At 39.5% G+C, this 24,773-nt stretch overlaps 2 protein-coding genes across 3 annotated transcripts; one reads left to right on the plus strand and one right to left on the minus strand.

Moving 5' to 3' along the window:
- Positions 1-1,755: 1,755 nt before the first annotated feature.
- MOCS3 (molybdenum cofactor synthesis 3) lies at positions 1,756-3,370 on the minus strand. The gene has a single exon (XM_038369673.2). It carries the CDS (start codon positions 3,368-3,370, stop codon positions 1,994-1,996), a length of 1,377 nt encoding a protein of 458 aa, XP_038225601.1. The 3' UTR covers positions 1,756-1,993.
- A 219-nt stretch (positions 3,371-3,589) lies between these two features.
- On the plus strand, positions 3,590-23,867 carry DPM1 (dolichyl-phosphate mannosyltransferase subunit 1, catalytic). 2 transcript variants are annotated; one of them, XM_038369674.2, is made up of 9 exons: positions 3,590-3,724; positions 4,802-4,901; positions 7,143-7,176; positions 9,497-9,573; positions 9,679-9,704; positions 11,303-11,398; positions 13,768-13,836; positions 14,109-14,223; positions 22,210-23,867. In XM_038369674.2, the coding sequence occupies exons 1-9, from the start codon at positions 3,606-3,608 to the stop codon at positions 22,312-22,314; spliced, it is 741 nt and encodes a 246-aa protein (XP_038225602.1). In that variant the 5' UTR covers positions 3,590-3,605; the 3' UTR covers positions 22,315-23,867. The 2 variants fall into 2 exon arrangements, with proteins under 2 accessions (XP_038225602.1, XP_043351469.1); XM_043495534.1 differs by lacking the exon at positions 13,768-13,836.
- Positions 23,868-24,773: the final 906 nt, after the last annotated feature.

Below are 24,773 nucleotides of genomic sequence, written 5' to 3' on the forward strand. Positions count from 1 at the left end.
CAATGCTTACCCTTCATAACATTCGTCACTCTCCATTCGTCTTCCCTGCCCAGAGAAACAAGACCAGTGCTGCCCAAGGGAGTTTCAAGGTATACCCCCAGCTGGAAATTCATATAGAGGCAACAACATCCATCATCAAATGTATGAATGAAATCTGAATACAGTAAAGAACTCCATATAAACTAAACTGACCCAAACCCCCAACATGTAGCACTTTTATAGTGCTTAATATTTTTAGATCAGTGTAAAAACCATTTTATATTTTTACACAAATTTTCAAAACTACTACTATTTAATTATATTATTCAATTTAATTGCAAATTTGTTTATTTTTTTAAAGCTGCTTCTAGAGCAGTCTACAAAGGTTCTTGTATAGTTGGTACTATAGAAATGTCATGAGAACTGGAGTTTAGCTTTATACTTGGCTGCATTCCAGGAACAGTTGCTGAACAAGGAAGTGATCCTCTGTGGTTTTGTTACTGTGAGTGTGGTAGCTCTACTGTCCTTGCCCTGGTGCAATGATAATTTGTCTTTCATAACACTCAACACTTTCTAGTGTTGTCTGAGAATGAAAAGTGTGATGAAAGAGCAGCAGCTGTGAAGCAATATTATAGACATGAAAAGTAAAAATAAAATAAAAAATTAAGAGACTTGTCTAAAGTGGCTTTCATATAATCATAGAAATGTAGTGCTAGAAGGGACATCAAGACGTCATCTAGTACATCCCCCCTACACTGAGGCAGGATTAAGTATACTTAGACCATCCCCGACAGCTGTTTTGGCTAACCTTGTTCTTAAAAATCTCCAAGGACATGGATTCCACAGTCTCCCTAGGTAACCTGCTCCAGTGCTTAACTAGCCTTATAGAAAGTTTTTCTCAATATCCAACATAAATCCTCCCTGTTGCAAACTAAGCCTATTACTTCTTGACACTGAGATCAATTGATCACCATCCTCTTCACAACTATCTTTTACACGTTTGAAGACTTATGTTCCCCCTCAGCCTTCTCTGCTCTAGGCTAACCATGCCCAGTTCTTTCAAACTTTCTTCATATGTAATGGTTTCTAAAAATCTTATTGTTGTTGTGCTCCTCTGGACTCTCTCCAATGTGTCCATTGTTCTTAAAAGTTTGGCACCCCAAACTGGACAATATACTCTAGCTGAGCCCTCACCACTAAAGAGCACAGCAGAACAGTTATGTCCCATGTTTTACATAGGACATTCCTTTTGATACATCCCAGAATGACAATTGCTTTTTTTGAAACAGCATCACACTGTTGACTCATTTAATTTGTGATCCACTATGAACCCAGATCTTTTTCTGCTGCCTAGCCAGTTATTTCCCCTTTTGTACAAATATATTTGATTTTTCCTTCTTAAGTGTAGTACTTTCAACTTGTCTTTATTGAATTTCATCTTGTTTCAGACCAGTTCTCCAGTTTATCGAGATCATTTTGAATTTTAGTTCTGTTCTCTGAAGTGCTTGCAATCCTTTCAGCTTGGTATCATCCCACTGGTCTAATACTGATGCATCAACCCTGGATGTTATCAATGGTGGAAGTGCTAGTGCAATTTTTACCACTGCACCTTTAAAGCTCTCTCCATTGTTAGTAACAAGGGAGCTGAAATGGTGCTAGACCAGCAATAGGTAAATTGGTAAAGATTTTCAAAGGAAGTGAGTCACTGTCAGGACCAGAATTGCTACTCAGTAGTTCTCACATCCATGTTCAATTCAATACACCAAACATCCATAATTCAAACACAAAAAACCCCAGTGTATTATTTTTTTTATACAAACATGTAGAATGTTAACAAATTTCAATGTTAATGAATTTCAAACATACACATTTTTTTAGAAGTGAACATGGAAAGCACTTAATAGATAACTTTGTGGTATCTTCTCCCCATTGTGTACATGCACCATAGTAGGTCTGACACAAGACCATTTAGCAGTAGAAATTTATGATAATTTCTATTCTGATATTTAGAATGTTAGTACTGGGGAAATGATGGATCGATTTTGCTAGCCCAAGCCATAAGTCCCCCTCTGATATCCTTAGCCAATATCGAGCCAAGTCCTTTGTCAGGCAACTCCTGTAAAACTCGCACAGCTTTCTGGGAGTCATTTCCTAGTTTACAAACAACATACACTGGGAAAGCTGTTTTGCCATTAGTTCTTTGCTTTTCTTCACATATTCTCTTTTCTAAAAATTTCAAACATTCTTCATTTTTTCCCTCTAGTTTACTTAAAGGAATATGGACAGAGTGTACAAGATAACAGATGTCCACTTCTACCTGTGGACGAACATCTACCAGTACATGAGGGACTTGCTCATCTAGTAACTTTTTGTACTCCTCTACAGATATCCTTTCTTCACCTGGCAGTAGATGTAAAATCCTACACTTGTCTGTTGCTGATGAACCACAAAATGCTTCATAATCCTGTAGGCTGGTCATAGTTGGCTTGTCACCACAAATGGCACAGTCTGGTTTCTTGGGTCTTAACTTGATGTTGCGAAATCTCCCTTCAAGGGCATCAAACATCAGCATGAACTGGTTGAAGGTAGAACCTATTCCTGAAGCTATCTTCAGCACCTCCAAGGCCTGGATGCACCCCATGATGCCTGGCACAACACCCAAGACTCCCCCATCTGCACAATTGGTCACTGTCTCTGGTGGAGGAGGCTTTGGGAAGAGACAGCGGTAGCAGGGTCCCCCTTGGTAATTGTACACAACCAGCTGCCCCTCCAGCCGGAGAGCACTGGCTGATACAAGCGGCTTCCCAGCGAGGACACAAGCATCACTGACCAGGTACCTGGTGGGGACGTTGTCTGAACAGTCGGCCACCACGTCGTACTGCCGGACCAGCTCCAAGGCAGTGCTGGGGCTCAGGGCCAGGTGGTAGGGCACATACTGCACCGTGGAGTTCAGCTGCTGCAGGGTGGCAGCTGCAGACAGGGCCTTAGGCAGCCCTTCCCTAGCCTCCCCGTGCAGGACCTGCCGGTGCAGGTTGCTCATCTCCACCACGTCGTGATCCAGCAGCCCCAAGCGGCCGATGCCGGCGGCCGCCAAATACTGGGCCAGGGGGCAGCCCAGCCCGCCGCAGCCAACCACCAGCACGGCGCAGCGGGACAGGCGCAGCTGCCCTCGCACTCCCAGCTCGGGAAGCACCAACTGCCGGCTGTAGCGCAGGATCTCCGCCGGGCTGAGGGAGGCCCGAGCCTCCAAGGGGGGCAGCTCCAGCCCCGCCGCCGGCTCCTCAGCGGCCTCTCTCACCAGGACGCCGGCCAGCTGCCCCTGCAGGGCGCGCAGCTCCTGCTCCCTCCGGTCTATCTCGGCCCGGAGCCGGGCCGCCTCGCTGAGCGCCATGACCGGAGCGAAGGCCCAAGCAACACGCGCCTAGCCCCGCCCGCAAGGCGCCGCGAAGCGAGGGACACTTCCGCTTCCGGTCCAACACCTTAACCGGTCCGGCGACCGCGGGGCTGCTGCGCCTAACCCGTTCCGCACACGTCGGTGCCACGCGCCGGGCTCGCTGCGCCTTGGCTGCCTCATTCCCCGAGTGTAGTAACCGCTCCCCTAGTTCCGGGTGCTTTCTGGCCCCGCCATGGCCGCGGCCAGCCTGAACCGAGCTCGGGATAAGTACTCGGTGCTGCTGCCCACATACAACGAGCGCGAGAACCTGCCGCTCATCGTCTGGCTGCTGGTGCGGAGCTTTCACGAGAGGTACCCGGGGCCCGGCTTCTCCCGCCCACCCGTGCCTGACTCCGCGCCCCCTCCCGGGGCCTGCCGGGCCGCGCCGTCGCCTGCGCCCCCTCCCCAGAACGGGTCCCTGTCCCCGGGAGCCTGCCGGACCCGGCGCCTCTGTGCGGGGATCCCCGCGCCCTGCGGGGGCTGAAGGGAGGCTGGCAGAGCGCGGGCGGCCGCGGCGGGGACGGGCCCGTCCAGCCGAGTTGGGGAGCCAGGCTCCGGCCGCCGTGTGAGCGCAACCTCCCTGCGGACGCGGGCGCTCCGCATTCGTAGCCTCTCCAGCGTCACTTTTCGCGGGGCGTAGTGGAAGCCAGGTTTTAGTATGGCTGTTGGGGTTGTGGCAGTGCCTAACGCAGGCCCCCATTGTGTTAGGGGTCACACCTGTAGAACAAAAACTGAGGTGCCTGCCCCAAGAAGCTTACAATTAAGTGTTCTTAACTTCTTCTGGGCCTTCTTTTTGGAGCTCTTTGGCTTTTTGCACAGTTACACACATACAAACACATTTTTGAACATCTGAGCATAAATATTCATATGACTAGTTGGTCCCTGTCCATAAGAATTATAAAGTACTAGCAATGGCCTAGAGGGATAATAAAGTCATTCATGGTGTGAAAACATCTACATTCTTTCTGTTAGCAGTGAAGAGTTCCTTTTTTCCCCACTGATTATTTAGGGAAACAAAATTACTGTAAACAGAGTACGAATCTGGCATTTGTAATCAGCCCTGTATTACTATGAGGAAAAATTACTAGATCAAGGGATCAATGATCATTTTAATATCCAGAGTCTCACAGGCTTGGGACTAGAAATGAGTCTTGTAGTAAGATGATGAACAGGCTGGTATTGTTTCAATTTGCTGTGAAGCAACTGTATCTTAAGATGCAAGTGAAACAGGAGTACATTAAAATATGTCTCTAAAAGCTGCAACTTTTTTGTATTTTTGCTGCTGGTGGACCACTCTGCATTTTGTTCTTCTGTTTCAAGCCTTTTGAAACAACATAGCTGCTGAAATTGGCTTCCCACGTGTTCATTTCAAAATAATTGTCATTTCAGTGGAAGCAACTTTGAAATTATAGTCATAGATGATGGAAGCCCAGATGGGACATGGGAAGTTGCTGAACAGTTGGAAAAGATATATGGTTCAGATAAAATTGTGAGTGGTATGTTTTTTTTTCTTTGCTTTGCTTTTTTGTTTGATAGAGAAGTATTTAAAGTGGTTAGAATGGGGGTTAGAGTTGGGGCTTCTGGGTGCAAGACCTGGCTTTCTTTATATCCCTGGGCAATCTGTTTTAACTTTTGTGACCCAGTTTACTCTTCAATAAAATCATAGACTCATAGAAGTGTTGACCTAGAAGAGCTCTTAAGAGGCCATGATGATAAATGATGAGGATAGTAATAATAGCAGCCTCACAGGGAATATTGTGAAGCCCCATGAATTAATGTTTACAAAATGTTTTCAGTACTTTGTGCACATGCACCCGGTCAAAGAAATTATGATGATTGTACTTGGCCTGGGCATATTTAAAAGGAAAGGTGAGGAGTAGATAAAGCTGAATTTTACTTTCTTTGGCTGCAGGTGTGAGTAACTAGGCAGATGTATGTTACACTATTCTTCATAATTTACTTCTAAGTAAATATACTAATTAATATGAAGAACCTTCTAACAGGATTGTTAAGGGTTTCTGTTCTCTGTACTACTCCAGAACAATAGCGTGGAATAAAGTGAAGTATATATGATGGGGTAAATATCACTTTAATTCATTCAGACTTTGAGTATTTAAAGATGCTTCCTTTCAGTGATAAAAGCACATAACCATAATGTGGTCTGAGAACTAAAAGTTCAATTTCATTGTGTTCTGCGCAACAAAAAATGTAATATGTTTTATCTCCCTCTTTCCCCCACCTCCTGGGTCCATTAATTGACAGTTGTAAAGTTTCATTTTCTGGGACTGAAGTTTAAGATAGTGTTTGTGAATTAAAATACTATTTTTAAAGATTGTGTAAGGATAAGTGTGTATATGGAGTTTGGAGTTTTTTGTTGTATTTTCTATTGCTACTTTGAATAAAACAGTTATACCAAATGCAGGTCACTACAGTACTTGTCTCTAAGGCCCCGATCCTGCAGTTGGATCCACATGAGCTGACCCTTGGTATTGCATGGAGTCTCATATAATTCAGTGGAACTCCATGCAGGCATAGGCATCTGTTTACCCTGATCTAATGTCAGGAAAATAAGAGAGCATCAGTAAAAATCAGTTATGATTTCTTTGTAGTCCAGTTTTCTTTGCTTCCTGAAATTAATTGTAGGTCGTGAGCAAAATCAGTTCTGACTGATGCACAAAGGTCTATATTTAAACAATTTGATGGTGCTTCCTGTTTACTAGGTAGTAACTATATCCTGGTCTTGAGGAAACTCCGTTACTGAAGGTCAAGAAGTTTACTTTTGATTTTCTAAAATTGGCTGAGAAACAGAGGAATTGAGATTCCTACACAGAGTCGTACAAAGATTTTTGGGAAAAAGAAAAGAGAATAAAATAACCACTCTACAGAAGTTCTAATGACGACTGACTTCTTACAGGAGGTCTATCCTTGTTCTCCTTTGGTTTTCACACTAATGTTTATAATCTCACAGGCACTAATAATGGATCAAAAGAAGCCAAGATTTTCAAATCAAGGAGTCTAAAGTTAGCCCATAGTCCATATTTGATTCACTCCAAAGTCCATATTTGGTTCACCCTATTCAGTGAGCACCCACCAACTCTTATTAATGTCAGTGGGAATTTTGAGGGGCTCAGCATTCTTGAAAATCAGACGGGAATCTAAATATGGACTTGAATGTCTAATGTTACTCTTTTTAAAAAAAAAAACAAACCCTTGGCCTAGGAATCTTGGTCTAGGAACCTAGACCTATGAGGGGCTGAGCTCCCTCTGACTTCTTACTGATGATTTTCAAAAAGGTGACTGACTATTAAGCTGAATTACACTTGTGTTAAAAGTGTATATTCAGTACTGACTATCTTAAGTCACTCCAAGAGTTTGCTCAGATATTGAGTTCAGCTTTGTAAGAGGTTATTTCAAACAGTGGGTATTGGGGGAGGAGAGGCTTAAGAAAACAACCAGAATGTTACATAGCAGTTCTTCAGTAAAATTTTAAAATAGATTGGCTTTTTATCTAGTTTATATATCCAGTTAATATAAATGTTTCTGTAGAACCTGTCTTTCCTTACATGAATCTGATCCTGTGTAGTATCTAGATATTTAAAGGAAAAGAATCACTCTTTCAGTATTGGTTCAGCTATGTAATGGTGGGATGTCACTGAAAGTGCGAGAAACTCTACTCTCAGCTAATAGAACTTTATTAATTTATGACCTAATTTCCCCAAATATCTTGCAGCTTCTAAGGCCCAGAGCAAAAAAACTGGGATTGGGTAAGTACTCATTAAGCTTCTGGTTTAGAGTAAAACTTCCTGCTGTCTGTTTTGTTTGGTTTTTAGTTTTAACGTTCCATAGGAGGAGTCATAGTGGAACCCTCAGACAGAAATAAACATTTTCATCAAGTAATTATAAGCAAACAAATGTGTAGTGATTAAAAAACCACACACATTATATTATAGTGAACTTACAGCAAGTTCCCCACAACCTCAAACCTGAAAATTGTGGTCTTGGCCAGGCTACATAGTAGCAGGAAAACAGTTACTATGTTCATCCTCCTTCCCCTGCTTCACCTACTTGTTACGCAGTCAGGTCCTAAATTTAAACAAGTTGCCACTTGTACATGGGCAGACTGCTGTGCTCACATGATACCCCATTGACTCAGTGAAGTCACTAGGGCTCTACGCAAGTGTAACAGTCTACTCATGTGCAGCAAATTGCAGAACTGGGATCTTAATTTGTTAAGGACTTCAGAGCAGGAACTCTTTCCTACTGTGTGTTTGTACAGTGCTCATTGTGGCTTGAATCAATTTACTGGGACATGCTGTACTACTGTAATTCAAATCATACATTTTCCTGAATGGTCCAATTATGCAAGGGAGCACCATCCTCCCCTATTAAGTTCAGTGTGAATTTGAAGTCTTTTAGGCACATTACAAGAGTTCCTTATCACATACCAGGATGTAGTCCTAATTTTGGGGCCAATCCTGAACCACTGTAATCAGTTCTAAGATTGATGTGAATTTAAATGATCAAGATTGGGCCTTCTGTAGCTCCACCATTGCCTCATTACTACTACTCAAGGAATATGCAGACCACGTTTGTTTTTCATTGTTAATTTTTGCCTTTTTTAAAAAATAAGTGTTCGATAATTTTCTTACTCAAATGTAAACACTTATCACAAAACATACTGGGGGAAGGTTAGCCATGCCAGATTTCTTCACCTCCAGTAATTGAAATGGAAAAAGCAGTGGAACACAACTTACCTACTTGACTTAATGAAAATCAGTATTTGTCTCTTACTGAATCTCTTGACACCTTCCACTCCCACAAACTGGTGAAGTATTTCCGGTGCCCTGTTTATTGAATATTGTGCAGTTAATCTATTTGTCCCACAGGAAATGTTTAACTATGGTATGTGCCAATACCCAAAAGGAGAGCAAAGTTCTAAGTCTTGATACTGAATTGTGTGTATTTAAATTCACCTTTTATATCGGATTGCATTTCTCATTTAGATATGAGGCCTAAAAAGCCTAAGTATCTTTTATTTTCTACCTAATATTTATCCTTACCTTGGTTGTAATCTCCTGTTCCATGTTTCAAAGAACAAAATTCTATATTTATTTATATTTATTAAAATTGGCTTGGTTCTGGGTTTTTAATGCACCCTGTCTTTCCTGTAATAAATTTATTTACTAATTATATACACTGCATGGATCAGCAACATTCCTGGCTTGTAATTTTGCAAACATGATGAGCAAGAGACCAGAGATGAGCTGTTCATTAACTAGAAGTAGAATTCCCTGTGTAAATGCTTGATATGGGCACCATGGTCCACATCTGGATGCATGCTTTTTAAAAACTGGCATCTACCTTTTGGAAAATTTCTAGGAGGGCAGCAAAGTTAATCTGAGGTAATGAAGAGCGGGTGCCAGATTTTGATTTCAGTTATGCCATTGTAGCTTTATTGGAAAAAATGTGAACTTAAAACAGCATCACTGAGATCAGAAAGTGGCCTGCTTGAGGAAAAACTTGGATACCTTAACTTGTTCTGTATCTTTTGATATAGATAAACTGATTCACATAATGTGGTTAGAACAAAAAAATGTAAATTGAGGAAGGAAAGATTTTAAGTTTAGGCATCAGATGGAGCATTTTCGTAAATGTTGACTGACTGAACAAAGTAGAAGTTAATAAGAAGTATCTTTAAGGTCAATATTAAAATTTTCAAAAGCACGTGCGTTAGTTAGGTGAATAAGTCTATTTTCAAGTAATTTAGGCACTGTGGAAAATCTTACCTGTATTGGCTATCCATTTACCAAGTCACATTTTTCAGGTTATTTCTACTGCAGTGAAGTTTGTCCTGCAAAGTTTTATGCTTTTGGAATCTAGAACTGAAATTATTGGAGAAACAACAATCTTCAAACATTAAGATGATTTTTCTATCCTATTTTTTTAAAACAAAAACCTCAGGGGTATTTACTTAATCCACATTTGTAATATAATTTTGAGACTTTGTTGAAAGATTGAATTTGGTTAGAGACCTGTGTGCATGTTAAGATAGTGATGAAATTATTTCTATGATGTCTTTATCAGGCACTGCTTATATTCATGGAATGCAGCATGCCACAGGGAATTTCATTATTATTATGGATGCGGATCTCTCACACCATGTAAGTTTTTATATCTTGTCTTTTTTTTTTCCTAAGTGTTTTTAATTAATTGTTACTGACTGTTTTTTCTTTTTCTTCTTTTCCCACCCATCTGCCTGTTTTCAGCCAAAATTTATTCCAGAGTTTATCAGGTGGGTACTATTTTTAATATTTGGAGTATAACTTTTAAGCTGTTGAAGTTATATGTTAATATTTGAATACCTTCCATTACTGTATGGCTGCCTCATTGCATCAGAAAAACTTTTTCAAGGCTTAGCACCAATTGCAACAAGAAACGTAGTCAGGGCAAGGATTTGGGTGGCTCTGATAAGACCCAAATATTTCTAAAGTACCGATACCACAGACATTAACTCCAGCAAAATTCCCATAGACTTCAATGGAAGTTTTATTTGCTTAAGGACTACAAGAACATGTCTTTAAAGGAAGAAAGAATGTGTGACTAAGCACTTATTTTTCTTCTTAACTGGTTTTACTTTGAAAAGTAACTTAATAAAATGGTATCTTCTTACTCTACAGTTCTGCTTCAAGTGTGCAGTTAGCACTAAAGATGCTGAGTTGAATGACTAAATAAAGTTTTTTACTCCTGTTATCCTTGCAGGGGCTAGGATAGTGAAAAGAGAGAGAGAGAGAGAGAGAGAGAGAGCTGGATTCTAGTCCTGCTAGTGCATCATCAGTAGATGTGTTTAATAAGTTACACTTTGCAAACTAGTTAAAGCCGATGGGGTTGCACAGGTGTAATTGAGGTGGAATTTGGTTTTCAAGTGATGATGCACAAGAAGGAGAGATCCTAGCTTGATTTTTGCAAGGCTTCCAGTTCGAAGAAAAAAATATCTTTTTTACTTGCACACTGAGGATATTTGATATTGAGTCACTAATAAACAATAACCATGAAACTCCTCAATGGAGTTATTAATTTTCAGAGTAGAACCAGACTTTAAATTTTATGAGATAGCTAGATAGAACAGTTACAACTATTATTTATTATTTTGAGAGTAGAGGTATATGTGTAGTTAAAAGATCAGTCAAAAAAAAATTAAAGACTAAAACTAGATTTTATTTTACAAGAACAGTCCCTGAACAAAAGTTTTGTTTTCCATAATGAGTCAGTGATGTGTTAAAAGTGCAGTATCCAGTTACAAAATAGAGTTAACTGTCACTAATTATGGAAGACTTTTTTTCCTTAACGTTAAAAGTTGTATCAAAAATAATCGAGAGCAAGTACCTTCAAAGTTAAGGGTGTCACTCTGTTTATAATTTTCCTCTTTCTGGGATGTAATGCGGAAGATCTCAAACAATGGATTCTATATAATATTCTGCAGAGCTAGGTACAGTGAGGGGCGCAGGATAGTGTCAGACTTGTCTTTTAATTTCCTTGTTACTGTCGGTTTATGGTGATGTTGAAATATTTTAATACATGGTGTTGGTTTTTGTTTTTTTTTTAAATCTCCATTTTACATTGGAGTCTAATTTTTCTTTCCTTTTTAAAATAAGTAGGTCTAGATAAATTATTCATGAAGCAGTCTTTGAAGTTCTATGAGATGTTCTGAAATAGTCCTGCTTTTTAAGAATGTAAAGAGAGTAGTTTAAAAAGGTATATAAATGTAACCAACATAATTATCGCCTTCATGTCAATTTCTATCCTACCTTGTTTGAAGGTCTATACAATATAAATTTGCTTTAAACTAATACAATGACTTTTCATGTTTGAAATAAATTGTATTTCCTGAAGAAAGCAAAAAGAAGGTAACTTTGACATTGTGTCTGGAACTCGGTATAAAGGAAATGGAGGTGTGCACGGCTGGGATTTGAAAAGAAAAATAATCAGGTTAGTATTTTTACCTATATATTTGCAGATAAGAAAATTACTGCTTAAATTTTTTTTGAGAATTTCAAAGAAAAGCAAACTCAACCAATAAATCATCATGCCTTTCATCTCTGGGACTCCCCCTTCCTGGAAGTTCAAATTGCAGTTCTTTGTGAACTGGATTAGATCTCAAATGACTAGGAAAGAATGTCCAATGGTTAAGGCATTATAACATAGGACTTGGGAAACCCAGCCTTAATTCCTTGCTCCACCAGAGACTTGCCCAGGATCATACACACAAAAGTTACTTAGCCTCTCTATTCCCCATTCGTAAAATTAGGATAATAGTACTGCCTACATCCCAAAGATATTGAGAATAAAGATTGTGAGGCACTAAGATAAAACGGGATGAGGGGACGTGTAAGAAGTTTAAACAGAACAGTACTTCTCATCACAAAATCCTATTTAATAATAGAATAGAAACTTATATGCTTTGACATTTTCTGGATAGGAGAACATCAAGAAAGAACTTAACCATGTGATCTCTTTGGGGAAATTGGACTACTTAGGTCAGAGTTGGAACACTACTGTGGGTAAATCTTCACTGTATCAATTTGGGACAGTTTTTGGCCTTGCCACATATAGAACACTAGCTTCTACTGCTACATTTTTTCAAAGTTCATAGATGTGTACCTTTATATTTAAAGGCTGTGCTGGCCTTTCCCCTGGACAGTAAACCACTTGCTCTCTTTTTGGTTATAATATTGTCTTTCATTTATTAAGCGTTATCTAACATAAGCTTTCATTTTAAATTAATTACTAGCCTATATAAACCATTCCTTAGATCTTGCCAGAAAGTCTAATACAGTTCTAACCATAGACAGTTGGAAATCTTTTTTTTCCTAAAGAGAAGACAAAATAAAAATGCTATAAGTCACATATGAACATGAAATCAGCTTCTGAATTCTGTGGTGGACTTGTAATCACTGAGGGCTGAATCAGCAGGGGTAGATTCCCCTCCTCCCCCCATATAAAATCGTGCTCTTCTCGAATTTGTCTGAGGTCTGTTCACTCAGAACAAGTCTGACTCAGTTGGTCCTCAAAAGAATTGGGAGCAGAAGCCCTGGTGTCATTTTGAAAAGGAGTTGGCACCACACCTATTATGTTCAGGATTTTTTTTATTTTAATGGCTAGAATAACTATTCATCTTTTTATGAGAGACAAAGGTGGGGAGGTAATATCTCTTATTGGACCAACTTCTGTTGATGAGAGTGACAAATTTTTGAGCTTACAGAGAGCTCTGTGTAAGCTTCAGCTGATGTGGGTGTTTTTTCCTCTTGGATTTAAGTCAGACCCCACAGGAACTGATGAAGATAGAACAATCGTTCTTAGATTGGAAACTGTGGTAGAGTTTAGAGCGATATAATATTGCAGCCATGTTAAATCTGAAGAGAAGAGCTGCATTCTTTGAGAGGGACTACTTGCTTGCTAGCTAATTGGATAAGGTAAAAACTAAATGGGAACCCCAAACCAAGAGTTGGATACCTCAGAATAAATGGAAATGCTTTTTTTGTACATTTCAAAAAATTCACATCAGTCTCTTAACTTAATAAATTAATAAATTTCTGATAATTAAAAACAATCAGAAATGGCAGGATGAGTTATCCTCATCTTCCTGCCAACCAAACCAAATTGACTAGAGCAAAAGCCTGGAGGAAGTGGAATGTACTGATTCCATTCATACATTGGCTATATATAATTATTGTCTAGTGTCCAAAGTGTGCTTGGAGCTACAGAGTTATACATGAAGTCATGCACCCTTACAGTTGTGAGACTTTAGGAATGACTTGCCCACAGTCACAGAGGAAATCTTCCTGAGCCAGGAACTGAACACAGATCTTCTACGTCTAAGTTCAATGTCCTGTCTGCTAGGCCATCATTCTCCTCCCTTTACAGGCGAATATTATCCAAGCAGAAGACTAATCTGTCTAAAATTATATTGCAAAATATTTTGTATTGCAGTTTGCTTTACAGAGCAGTATAATGTGTGGTTGTATATGATCATTCTACTATAAACATACAAAAGAATAGTAAATCTGGCTTTTAAAAACAGTGTTTTGTTTTTTAAAGAACATTGTTATCTGTATATTCACTTCCAGTTGAAAAGCAAAATATGTATTTACTGATCTAAATGTTTTTTACTTCAAATTCTACATTTATTAATCCAGTCTAGTGCAGTGAAAACCTATTTAGCTATATAACTTTCCATATAAAGCAATAAAATCTTGCCTTTTTTTATGTTAAAATGGTAAATTCTTTTATGGAAACCCTGCTTGTGCTTTCTAAACTTTGTTTTGAGTGGTTATTGACATGCATATCTTCTTTGACAGTCGTGGTGCCAACTTTCTAACTCAGGTTTTGTTGAGACCAGGTGCATCAGATTTAACAGGAAGTTTCAGGTACATGGCTCATTTGTTTTATTTTTTTATAACTATGAGGTTGTATTAAAATTTTCTCAATTGTTATCCAAGAATATGTAGTGGGAACCTTGACATCTATTCGAGTAAAGAAAAATGGATTGGAGTTATAAAACTTTCTAGTGACTATTTTTAAACAGTATTTATGTGGGTAGGCTGTTAGTACAATGTCTGTACATGTTATCTTTGTAATCCAAAAATTAATCTGAAATCCAAAGTTTTGCCACTGGTTTCAATTTCATTTCAATTTACAGGTTATACAGAAAGGAGGTCTTGCAGAAACTAATGGAAAAATGTGTTTCTAAAGGATACGTCTTCCAGATGGAGATGATTGTTCGAGCTAGACAGTTAGGATACACTATTGGAGAGGTACAGTAAAAGCATAGAAAATCACATTTCAATTTTATACTGTAAAAGTGGGTATGGGCTATTAGAAGCAAAGAAACTGCCGAGCAAGAACTCCTAGGAAGTGTCATTGCAGCTATGGGCTGGGATTTTCAAACGAGCCTAAGGGGGTTATGCTTGCAACTCTACTTCTCCAACATAATTAAATCCCACACTTGCAATCTTTTTTTTTTTTTTTTTTTTTTTTTTTTTTTTGCCACCTTTGACTCACTCTTCAGAGCTTCCCCTCCTTCTTCCACTTGTCTCTCTGTGCAGGATCTTGCATATTTCTTCTAAGAGAAAATCGACAAAATATAATATGACCTTCTCTGTCCCCTTGGTTTGCTTTTCCTTCCCCTCTTGTAACTCTCTTTCCTCCTTTTCTCCTGTCAGATGCAGAAGTTTCTCATCTGCTCTCTTCCGCTAACCTCTCCACTTGTCCCAGGGTCCCCAACCCATCCCAACTCTTGATCTCCCTTGCACCTACTCCTAGCTTCCATTGTCCACTTGCTAAATTTTCAAACCTCTCTTTAGTTTCTCACAATTTGGAGGAGCTCTCTGAAAACATCCGCAAAGTTACCTCATTATCCTCCTTTAAAATTTCCTTAAAACTCTCTTTTGCCAGGATGCCTAAAATGTACTTGACAACAGTTAGGCTGCTGGTACACTAATATAACTGCTGATTATGCTGACCAACAATGTCTTATTGTTTGCTTGTACTTCCTCCTTCTGTCTGGTCTGCCTCCTGTCTTATACTTAGATTGGGGCAGTGACAGTCTTATGTTCTGAGTTTGTATAGTGCCTAGCACAATTGGGTCCTGGTCCATGGTTGAGGCTCCTAGGTGCTATGGTAATGCAAAAATTAATTATGATAAATCCTCAAGCTCTAGGCACTCATGACACATTTTAAAATGTATAAATGTAGTTTAAATCATATATATTAGAACCATACAAATGTTTGTTGTTTCTGACAGATTCTTCCTAGAAATGCTTATCTAGATACAGATCTTTAAGGCCCTGATTTTCAGAAAAATTGGGCACATAAATGTGCATGCAGATTGGGTAATTGCAGATGCTAGGGTCTAAATTAGGCACGTTTGTGTGTATGTGTATGCTCACACCATTTCAGAAACTGCACATGAAGATTAGGATTTCAGTTCTGTGCATACTTCAAAATTCAGTAGTAGTCAAAGTTTAATATGACATAACTTGGCCATGAAAAGAAAAAGATAGTTGAGATCTACCAACTCAAAAGAGAACAGTTGTGTGGTGTGTAGCAGAGTTGGCATATGCCATACCTGGATGGTCTCCTATGCTTCTCTGTTTTATTTTGCTGCTCTTTTGTACCAGGTGTGAAATTCACTTCAGTGCACAGGATGCACACTCTGGTGGTATCAGGGTTACAGCCTTTGCACTATGTAAATCATCACCATTTAAAAATATGCATATTCTTGAACAAGAAGGTGTAGTCCAGCAACAGTTTAAGAGGTAAATTCTAATTCTGTAGAGGAAATTGTGCCCTGAGATACCATGATGTTGGATGGCTTGTGAATACAAAATGTTCTCTTTTCACTGTTCATAGAATGCCATGCCACTTTTTAAGCATCCTGCACTGACTTCCTCTCCAGCATGGAGTTACTGATATTTTTTTCCCTTCCTATCCCAGCTAAATATAACTGTTGAGGTGCTTGTCAATGTTGTTAAAGGGATCCTAGTGAGAAAGCTAGGAGAGTTTGTTGAATGTCTTAGTTTTATGTTCTTCTTTGGCTAGCTGTTCTTGTTGTGAGAAGTAGAACTGTATCTGCCAGATGATTGCCTTGGCTCTCTTTTGGCATAGGCAGCTGTGCCTGGAGATGAGACATACTCAGTTCTGGCACAATAACAAGGGCGTGGTGTGTATTTATATTACACATGCCAGCTGATTTCTGATTGAAACTGCCACTTGAGTGCAGATCCAAATTTTTTATTTTATATGCTTCTACAGAGATAATTTTGTTGAATTTGGGCCCTGGAGTATTCTTATTTAACACATGCTTTTCTATTCGAATATTAAGAGTTCTTATAGAATTGTAGGACAGGAAGGAACCTTAATAGGTCATCTAGTCCAGTCACCTGAACTGAGGCAGGACTAAGTATTATCTAGACCATTCCTGACTGGTGTTTGTTTAACCTGTTCTTAAAAATCTCCAATGATGGAGATTCCACAACCTCCCTAGGTAATTTGTTCCAGTGCTTAACTACCCTGACAGTTAGGAAGCTTTTCCTAATGTCTAACCTAAGTCTCCCTTGTTGCAATTTAAGCCCATTGCTTCTTGTCCTGTCCTCTGTGGATAAGAAGAATAATTTATCACCATCCTTTTTACAACATACTTTTACGTACCTTGAAGTGTATGTCCCCTCTCAGTCTTCTCTTTTACAGACTAAACAAACCCTATTTTTTCAGTCTTTCCTCATAGATCATATTTTCTAGACCTTTAATCATTTTTGTTGCTCTCCTCTGGATTTTCTCCTATTTGTCCGTATCTTTCCCAAAGTGTGGTTCCCAGAACTGGACACAGGATTCCAGCTGAGGACTTATCTGTGCTGAATAGAGTGGAAGAATTACTTCTTGTGTCTCATTTACAACACTCCTGATAGTACATCTTAGAATGATGTTTGCTTTTTTTGAAACAACAGTATTTATTACATTTTGACTCTCATTTAGTTTGTGATCTACCATAACCCCCAGATTATTTTTTGCCATACTTCTTCCTAGGCAGTCGTTTCCCATTGAGGATTCCTTCCTAAGTGTAGTACTTTGCATATGTGCTTACTGAATTTCATCCTGTTTATTTCAGACCATGTCTCTAATTTGTCAAGATCATTTTGAATAGTAAACATGTCCTCCAAAGCTCTTGTAACCTCTTCCAGCTTGGTATCATCCGCAAACTTTTGAAGTATACTCTATACCATTATCCAAATTATTTATGAAGATATTGAATAGAACCACACCCAGGACAGATCCCTATGAGACCTTACTCAATATGCCCTTCCAACTTGACTGTCAATCATTGATAACGACTCTCATTGTTTTCCAACCAGTTGTGCAACCACTTTGATAGCTTCCTCTATGCTATAGTTCCCTAGTGTGCTTATGAGAAGGTCATGTGAAACAGTATCAAAAGCCTTACTAAAGTCAAGATGTATATCATATACTGCTTCCCCCGTCCACAAGGGTTCTTACCCTGTCAAAGAAGGATGTTAGGTTGGTTTGATATGATTTGTTCTTGTTATCTTCTAGCTGCTTACAGACTGATTATTTGTTCCATTATCTTTATGGATACCAAAGTTAAGTTGGCTTGTCTGTAATTCCCTGGGTTGTGTTTATTCCCCTTTTTATAGATAGGTACTATATTTTCCCTTTTCCAGTTCTCTGGGATCTCTCGCATCCTCCATGAGTCCTCAAAGAAAATGGCTCAGAATCTCTTCAGCTAGTTCCTTAAGTATTCTAGGATGTATTTCGATAGACACTGCTAACTTAAAGACATCTAACTTGTCTAAATAAGTCTTAACTTGTCCTTTCTCTACTTTAGCTTCAGATCCTATCCCAGTTGCGCAGATGTTCACTATGTTAGTCATCCCATTGCTGGTAACCTTTTTGGAGAAAACAGAAACAAAAAAGCATTTAACACTTCTGCCATTCCTCCATTTTTTTCTGTTATTGGCGTTCCCTCCTCATTGAATAATGGGCCTGCTTAGTCCTTGGGCTTCCTCTTGCTCTAATGTATTTATATCATTTTGGCAAAATAATGGACAGACGGAAGTACTTGGATGAAGCAATATGTTTATAAGTGAATTTGGACAATAAGTTTGTATAACTGAAGGAACTAAAAATTATGTATTTTAAGCAACTTTTTTTCTAAGAATAATATAACATCTTGTTGAAGATCCATAGACCCAAGTGGATGTTGCATACCAAATGTGCATTGATTACAAGTACTGTATACAGCTCTGTTATGTCATTGAAGTTGAGCAGAAGGCTCAACTTCATGATCCCCCTCTTGCCAATGATGAGGAATTGATGTTGGAGCATCAAGCAAGTACTTGTTTAATTCTGCCACTTCCAGTTGTGACAATCTCTGCCTAAACCACCTCAATGGACATTTGCCTCACTGATCCAGAGGAAATTTAGACGAGGAGGTTGGTTGGGACTTCATAGCATGTTGTGAGCCCTTGGGTGTCCAGTTCACCAGTCCTGTCTTTGAGAACAGTTTGTTCAGAAAACTCAGTGTCTAATGATAGAGTAATATCTTCAGACCTGTCCCTAGGTGTGATCAACAATACACTCGAGTATCTCAACCATGAGACACAGTTAAGACTGACGGTAGAACAGTGATGATAAAGAAAGCAGCATGATCCCAGATATTTGCCCCATTTCCCTTACAAATGTGTTCTCACAGCTGTAGGTAAAGTGCTGGGCATTCCTCTAAGCCTTTCTCTCTGTTTCTGTGGCAGCTCTTAATGTAGTTATCCATGAGGGAAGCTCACTTAATCAGGGCTGTGAGCTCAGGCAGCAGCTCGCAAACCTAAGCTGCTCTTTTCTTCTCCTTTTTCTCCTGAGGCACTAAACAATGAGAGCACAGGCAGCCCAGATGTGTATGAGACTGTTAATGGATATCACTCCTATGCAACATGTAGCCTTCTGGTGACGGATCAGAAGGGATTAAAAAAACAAAAGACAAATCCACACTAAAGGGGGAAAAAATGGAAGACAAAAAAACAGCACAGTGAGACCAGACACAACTATACCTGGCACAGCATTCAGGGACATCAGAAGATGGCATTCATCCACAAATCAATTGCTAGGAGAGGCTTCAACAACAAAAGTTAGGAACCACCAGTGCAGATTCTACCATCTTTGGAGACTACAGGTGTTGTTGCTAAGTCTCTGTCAACCTGAGGAACCAGTCTTCTATTCTGGTCTCCGTGTGGAAAAGCACAGTAGCTTTGCTAACAGAACGAGCACACTACATAGAATCATAGAATCATAGAATATCAGGGTTGGAAGGGACCCCAGAAGGTCATCTAGTCCAACCCCCTGCTCAAAGCAGGACCAAGTCCCAGTTAAATCATCCCAGCCAGGGCTTTGTCAAGCCTGACCTTAAAAACCTCTAAGGAAGGAGATTCTACCACCTCCCTAGGTAACGCATTCCAGTGTTTCACCACCCTCTTAGTGAAAAAGTTTTTCCTAATATCCAATCTAAACCTCCCCCATTGCAACTTGAGATCATTACTCCTCGTTCTGTCATCTGCTACCATTGAGAACAGTCTAGAGCCATCCTCTTTGAAACCCCCTTTCAGGTAGTTGAAAGCAGCTATCAAATCCCCCCTCATTCTTCTCTTCTGCAGACTAAACAATCCCAGCTCCCTCAGCCTCTCCTCATAAGTCATGTGCTCTAGACCCCTAATCATTTTTGTTGCCCTTCGTTGTACTCTTTCCAATTTATCCACATCCTTCCTGTAGTGTGGGGCCCAAAACTGGACACAGTACTCCAGATGAGGCCTCACCAGTGTCGAATAGAGGGGAACGATCACGTCCCTCGATCTGCTCGCTATGCCCCTACTTATACATCCCAAAATGCCATTGGCCTTCTTGGCAACAAGGGCACACTGCTGACTCATATCCAGCTTCTCGTCCACTGTCACCCCTAGGTCCTTTTCCGCAGAACTGCTGCCGAGCCATTCGGTCCCTAGTCTGTAGCGGTGCATTGGATTCTTCCATCCTAAGTGCAGGACCCTGCACTTATCCTTATTGAACCTCATTAGATTTCTTTTGGCCCAATCCTCCAATTTGTCTAGGTCCTTCTGTATCCTATCCCTCCCCTCCAGCGTATCTACCACTCCTCCCAGTTTAGTATCATCCGCAAATTTGCTGAGAGTGCAATCCACACCATCCTCCAGATCATTTATGAAGATATTGAACAAAACGGGCCCCAGGACCGACCCCTGGGGCACTCCACTTGACACCGGCTGCCAACTAGACATGGAGCCATTGATCACTACCCGTTGAGCCCGACAATCTAGCCATCTTTCTACCCACCTTATAGTGCATTCATCCAGCCCATACTTCCTTAACTTGCTGACAAGAATGCTGTGGGAGACCGTGTCAAAAGCTTTGCTAAAGTCAAGAAACAATACATCCACTGCTTTCCCTTCATCCACAGAACCAGTAATCTCATCATAAAAGGCGATTAGATTAGTCAGGCATGACCTTCCCTTGGTGAATCCATGCTGACTGTTCCTGATCACTTTCCTCTCCTCTAAGTGCTTCAGGATTGATTCTTTGAGGACCTGCTCCATGATTTTTCCAGGGACTGAGGTGAGGCTGACCGGCCTGTAGTTCCCAGGATCCTCCTTCTTCCCTTTTTTAAAGATGGGCACTACATTAGCCTTTTTCCAGTCATCCGGGACTTCCCCCGTTCGCCACGAGTTTTCAAAGATAATGGCCAAGGGCTCTGCAATCACAGCCGCCAATTCCTTCAGCACTCTCGGATGCAATTCGTCCGGCCCCATGGACTTGTGCACGTCCAGCTTTTCTAAATAGTCCCTAACCACCTCTATCTCTACAGAGGGCTGGCCATCTCTTCCCCATTTTGTGTTGCCCAGCACAGCAGTCTGGGAGCTGACCTTGTTAGTGAAAACAGAGGCAAAAAAAGCATTGAGTACATTAGCTTTTTCCACATCCTCTGTCACTAGCTTGCCTCCCTCATTCAGTAAGGGGCCCACACTTTCCTTGGCTTTCTTCTTGTTGCCAACATACCTGAAGAAACCCTTCTTGTTACTCTTGACATCTCTTGCTAGCTGCTGCTCCAGGTGCGATTTGGCCCTCCTGATATCTTTCCTACATGCCCGAGCAATATTTTTATACTCTTCCCTGGTCATATGTCCAACCTTCCACTTCTTGTAAGCTTCTTTTTTATGTTTAAGATCCGCTAGGATTTCACCATTAAGCCAAGCTGGTCGCCTGCCATATTTACTATTCTTTCGACTCATCGGGATGGTTTGTCCCTGTAACCTCAACAGGGATTCCTTGAAATACAGCCAGCTCTCCTGGACTCCCTTCCCTTTCATGTTAGTCCCCCAGGGGATCCTGGCCATCTGTTCCCTGAGGGAGTCAAAGTCTGCTTTCCTGAAGTCCAGGGTCCGTATCCTGCTGCTTACCTTTCTTCCCTGCGTCAGGATCCTGAACTCAACCAACTCATGGTCACTGCCTCCCAGATTCCCATCCACTTTTGCTTCCCCCACTAATTCTACCCGGTTTGTGAGCAGCAGGTCAAGAAAAGCGCTCCCCCTAGTTGGCTCCCCTAGCACTTGCACCAGGAAATTGTCCCCTACGCTTTCCAAAAACTTCCTGGATTGTCTATGCACCGCTGTATTGCTCTCCCAGCAGATATCAGGAAAATTAAAGTCACCCATGAGAATCAGGGCATGCGATCTAGTAGCTTCCGTGAGTTGCCGGAAGAAAGCCTCATCCACCTCATCCCCCTGGTCCGGTGGTCTATAGCAGACTCCCACCATGACATCACTCTTGTTGCACACACTTCTAAACTTAATCCAGAGACACTCAGGTTTTTCCACAGTTTTTCGTACCGGAGCTCTGAGCAGTCATACTGCTCCCTTACATACAGTGCTACTCCCCCACCTTTTCTGCCCTGCCTGTCCTTCCTGAACAGTTTATAACCATCCATGACTGTACTCCAGTCATGTGAGTTATCCCACCAAGTCTCTGTTATTCCAATCACGACATATTTAAATCTGTAATAATTTCACTTTTTACATGATGATGTGCTGTGTTCTGAACATACTGATTGTGCTAAATGTAATATAAAATGCATTATAGATTTAAAGCTGTGTTTTATTTATATTAATGAAGTTAAATTCCTAAAATAATTAGAATAAATTGTTCTTGTGTTTTTTGTTTTTTTTAAACAGGTTCCTATATCATTTGTGGACCGTGTCTATGGACAATCTAAACTGGGAGGCAATGAAATAGTGTCTTTCTTAAAAGGACTGTTAACTTTGTTTGCAACTACATGATAAGAGCTTACCCTAAGTTAATTCTTATTTAAAATGCAACATTCTCATGAGTTAAATTTAATTTTTAAAATATATTCAGTTGTGCAAGCTTGCTGCTTTGCCTAGTGACCAGGAAACCCGTCGCCTATTTGTGATTAAGTGAACCAACAATAATAAAGCAAATAAACTGTATCACAGAATATTATTTTCAAATTAAATGAACTAGTGTATTTATGAACAATGTATAATAATGAAAACCTATGCAGTACTGTTCTTCGTACGAATAATGAAGTGTTAATAAATTAGACCACACTTCAGTTCTGTGCTATACATTTTTGTTGAAAAGTGTCATGATGCCTCTTCCTATTACGTGCATGAAAATTATAAAGTGTGCAAATTAGCAAGAGCCTACTGTATACAGAAAGGTGCAGTTTTTCTAAATTATATTCTGACAAAATATTTTTTTCTTTATTCCAGACTAATACTGAAAATTTCAGTCAGACATACTGAGTTAAGAATAATACACAAATAAATCCAAATGATCCTTTGCATAAAGCTTGGTTGCATGCTTACATTATTAATTCATCATTTTATTCATGTTGAAGTTAAAGATGGCTTTAAAAAAGAGGAAAGTAACGACAGAAAAAACAGGATTTATCTTATCTTTGCCTTGTGGTTTGTAGATAATTGGGGTTTTATATATACTTGTACCAATAGCTGTCCCTCTTTTTCCCAACAAAAGTCTACATAAAATGTCAGAAAGATCATTTCTACAAAACTTACAGGGGAGCTGGAGAAAAGTAAGACTGTGTAAAATGACACAATATTGAGTTGCTTAGGAATTTCCTAATACAAATGCTTATAGGGACTTGTTTTTTGTAAACCTGCTACTAGACAGGAGTGATAGAAACAGAACCCTTTTTAAAATAGAAATATGAAGATATACAAATGTGGACTACTCTAGTTTTTTGTGACTGATTATAGATTTATTTTTCTTTAACAATCTGATACTCTTTGAACTTTTATTTTTTTTAAAAAGAGAGACCCATCCCACCCAAACCCATGGTGACATAGGCCCCAATTCACTTCTCTCTGAAAACAATAAAGACCCCTCGTGTTGACTTCATGTGGGAAGGCTCTAACCAATAGTTCTCCATGCAGAAGTTGTATTTGTTCTAGAAGCTATTTAATGAATTTGTTGAAGCTGTTGAATGACAGCATAGTTCTATATTTTTTCAGTGTTTCACTGATGACTTGTAGGTGTTGGAAACTTCAAAATCCTATTTTGTGGAGTGCAATCAGACATCCGTGGGGGAGGAGGAAAGCAGAGGATGCTGCTGTTCTAAGAATGTTAAATATAATTAAGACAAGTATGTCTCAGCCTCTGAAAAGAATTGGCTGTAAAGTACAAATACCAAATTATATGTAAAATAGAGTATTATCTAGTTGTGAATTGTAATAGAGTATAATTGGTACCAATAAAAAATACATTCATTTGAAAAATTAGAGTGGGGGGAGACAAAGCAGCCAAAGAATGAAATAAAACTTCATTAAATATAATTATTTTTATTTAATTGTTTGCATTCTTTTATCTTGGTAGATATAAACATCTGATCTATGGTTCTAGTTAACAAAATGGAACACCAGAAGGAATGTTAGATTAATTCACACTTGGGATATTTACAATATAAATAATTTCTAAGCAGCATTTTATCACTGGAAAGTCTACCATATATTGGTGATAGCCTCCTTAAAGTTGTATATATTCATCCAATATTTTACTTAGTTTAAAAGTTTTGTAAGAGTTCAGAGGAAATAATATTAATAATCAGTTATTTAAAAAAAAATCAAACCGTTTGTGGTCACAACTTTTTTTAATTTAATTGCAGTTGGATTTGATTTAGCCATCCGCCTTGTAATATCTTGTCTGTTTATATATCACATTTATAACAAATTATATCCATATTTATATACTTTCATTTGGTGCACTCTAAGGCCCTGATCCTGCAAAGGTGGGCAAGCCCAATGAAGTCTGAAATGAATAGGGTCCACCTATGAACAAATTATTTGCAGATCAGGGCCCAAAACATAAAATGTTTGTAACTACTTTTATATTAAATTATAGGTCTTTTTATCTTACACTCCAAAAATATTACAGTTGTTTCCATGTCACCGTAAAGCTTTAAAATGAGCTAAAATGTATAATGGGGGTGCAGTGAGATCGCATTTTTTCCTCTAGGTAGTTTTATAGCCCACTGGTGATGAAGGTATGCATTAGGTCCTGAAGGTCACTATTGTCAGTTATTTGTGATCCAACTGCAAGACAGTGTGACCTAGATTTTAAATTGTGTTTAATTGAATTTTCAAAAATGTGTGCACCTCATTTGTGCATACAGTTACTGCAGTTTGCTTGTGAAAGGTAGGTATCTAACTGGTCATGTCTTTGTCCAGTTTACTTGATTATCAATGCAAGTGTGGTA

This window comes from Dermochelys coriacea, chromosome 13 (assembly GCF_009764565.3).
Source record: "Dermochelys coriacea isolate rDerCor1 chromosome 13, rDerCor1.pri.v4, whole genome shotgun sequence".
Classification (NCBI taxonomy): domain Eukaryota; kingdom Metazoa; phylum Chordata; order Testudines; family Dermochelyidae; genus Dermochelys; species Dermochelys coriacea.

Bases quoted from the DNA above. Each gene is read 5' to 3' on its own strand.
- MOCS3 (XM_038369673.2), bottom strand. From the start codon at position 3,370: ATGGCGCTCAGCGAGGCGGCCCGGCTCCGGGCCGAGATAGACCGGAGG.
- DPM1 (XM_038369674.2), top strand. From the start codon at position 3,606: ATGGCCGCGGCCAGCCTGAACCGAGCTCGGGATAAGTACTCGGTGCTG. The intron at 4,902-7,142 runs GTGAGTGGTATG...AATATCTTGCAG, and splicing joins TATATGGTTCAGATAAAATT to CTTCTAAGGCCCAGAGCAAA. The intron at 9,705-11,302 runs GTGGGTACTATT...TATTTCCTGAAG, and splicing joins TTTATTCCAGAGTTTATCAG to AAAGCAAAAAGAAGGTAACT.